This window comes from Suricata suricatta, chromosome 17, assembly GCF_006229205.1.
Source record: "Suricata suricatta isolate VVHF042 chromosome 17, meerkat_22Aug2017_6uvM2_HiC, whole genome shotgun sequence".
In the NCBI taxonomy this organism is placed as follows: domain Eukaryota; kingdom Metazoa; phylum Chordata; class Mammalia; order Carnivora; family Herpestidae; genus Suricata; species Suricata suricatta.
The window spans coordinates 55,975,325-55,976,602 of NC_043716.1; the positions used below are offsets into that span (position 1 = coordinate 55,975,325).

Consider the following 1,278-nt stretch of genomic DNA (forward strand, 5'->3'; position numbering starts at 1 on the left):
GTGGGTTACCTGGCGGCAGCCGGCTGGGGTACAGAGCTGAGCTTGGCCCGGGTCTCAGCTCCCAGGGGGCGCTGAGTGGGGTCTGCATCCAGGGGACCCTGGCCACGTCCTCCAGGTTCCCCCAGGCCCCACCCGCTGCCGTTCTCCGGACGGGGCCTTGCCTCCTCGCTGAGCTTCTTCCCCTGCAGTGATCGCAGGTGACCACCGGGAGGCGCTGCTGGACAGGGAGAGTGAGAACGCCTCTCTTCGGGAGAAGCTTCGGCTCAAGGAGGCTGAGATCGCCCGGATCCGGGAGGAGGAGGCCCAGAGGGCCAGCTTCCTGCAAAATGCTGTCCTGGCATACGTGCAGGGGTCTCCCCTGAGGGCCATGAGTCCCCAGAAGTGAAGGGAAGCAGGGAGACTCCGGGAGGGGCAGAAAGACAGCATCTCCTGGATATCCGTGTCCCATCCCTGCCTGTTCTTTCCTCTAGTGGAACAGCCCATCAGGCTTGGCATAGGCAGGCTCTGCAGCTGGGGACTTGGAAAATCGGTGCCAACCTGGACCAGTGAGCGGGGCTGCTGCTACCCAGCGCTGGGGTGCCCCCTAGGCAGGCACGGGGCTGGCGGGCCGAGAGGTCTGGGGTGCACACCTCCTGGGCCCCCACTCAGTCCTTCGGGCTGGTCCCAGGGAGCCTGCCTGAGATGTAGTTGAGAAAAAGCAGCCCACAGGGGAAGAAAATCCAGAAGACCTGCACCCCCTACCCCTCACAATCACCTTCTCCGTTTTGGCCACAAACACCCCCTTCCCAGTGTAACCCAGAGCCCTGGGTCTTTTGAAATACAGAACTTTTACACTTTGTGATACATTTTGGGCTGGTGCCTTTTCCCACATCAATCTGTGCTCCCAGCCCCCCGGAGGCCCACGCGGGCGTGGCTGCCGCCCTGCTGGGACATGGGGCTCCTGCAGCATGCCGCTGGGGCTGTGTGTGTGTGGGGGGGGTGTACTGGTGACTGTCAACACCAGCTGTCCCTCCTGGCTGCCGGATGGGTGGGTCTCAGCCCCTCTGAGCCCTGGGCGGGCGCTTCCTGAAAGAAGCCACAGGCGCACAGACCACCCCACACACGGCCTGGTTGGGGGGCATCGCTTGCCCGCGCTGACCCCCAGCCCGTGGCATGGGTCCTAGAGGCGCCGGGGACTGGCTGGGGGTCGCCGTGTCCACACTCCTCACCAGAGTTCTCCAGGACCCGCGAGTGCCGGGCTCGGGGCGGGCCCGCGCCCCCCGCGCCCCCCGCCGGCCG

At 65.7% G+C, this 1,278-nt stretch overlaps 1 protein-coding gene across 1 annotated transcript in view; it reads right to left on the reverse strand.

The window, feature by feature from the left end:
- Positions 1-5: 5 nt before the first annotated feature.
- The window catches only part of LRRC45 (leucine rich repeat containing 45), an 8,248-nt gene continuing 6,975 nt past the window's right edge, over positions 6-1,278 (reverse strand). The window contains exons 16-17 of the mRNA XM_029927100.1: positions 904-959; positions 6-214 (exon numbers count right to left, since the gene is read on the reverse strand). Of these exons, the coding sequence (XP_029782960.1) occupies positions 6-214; positions 904-959 (265 nt within the window). The remainder of the gene's footprint in view (positions 215-903; positions 960-1,278) is intronic.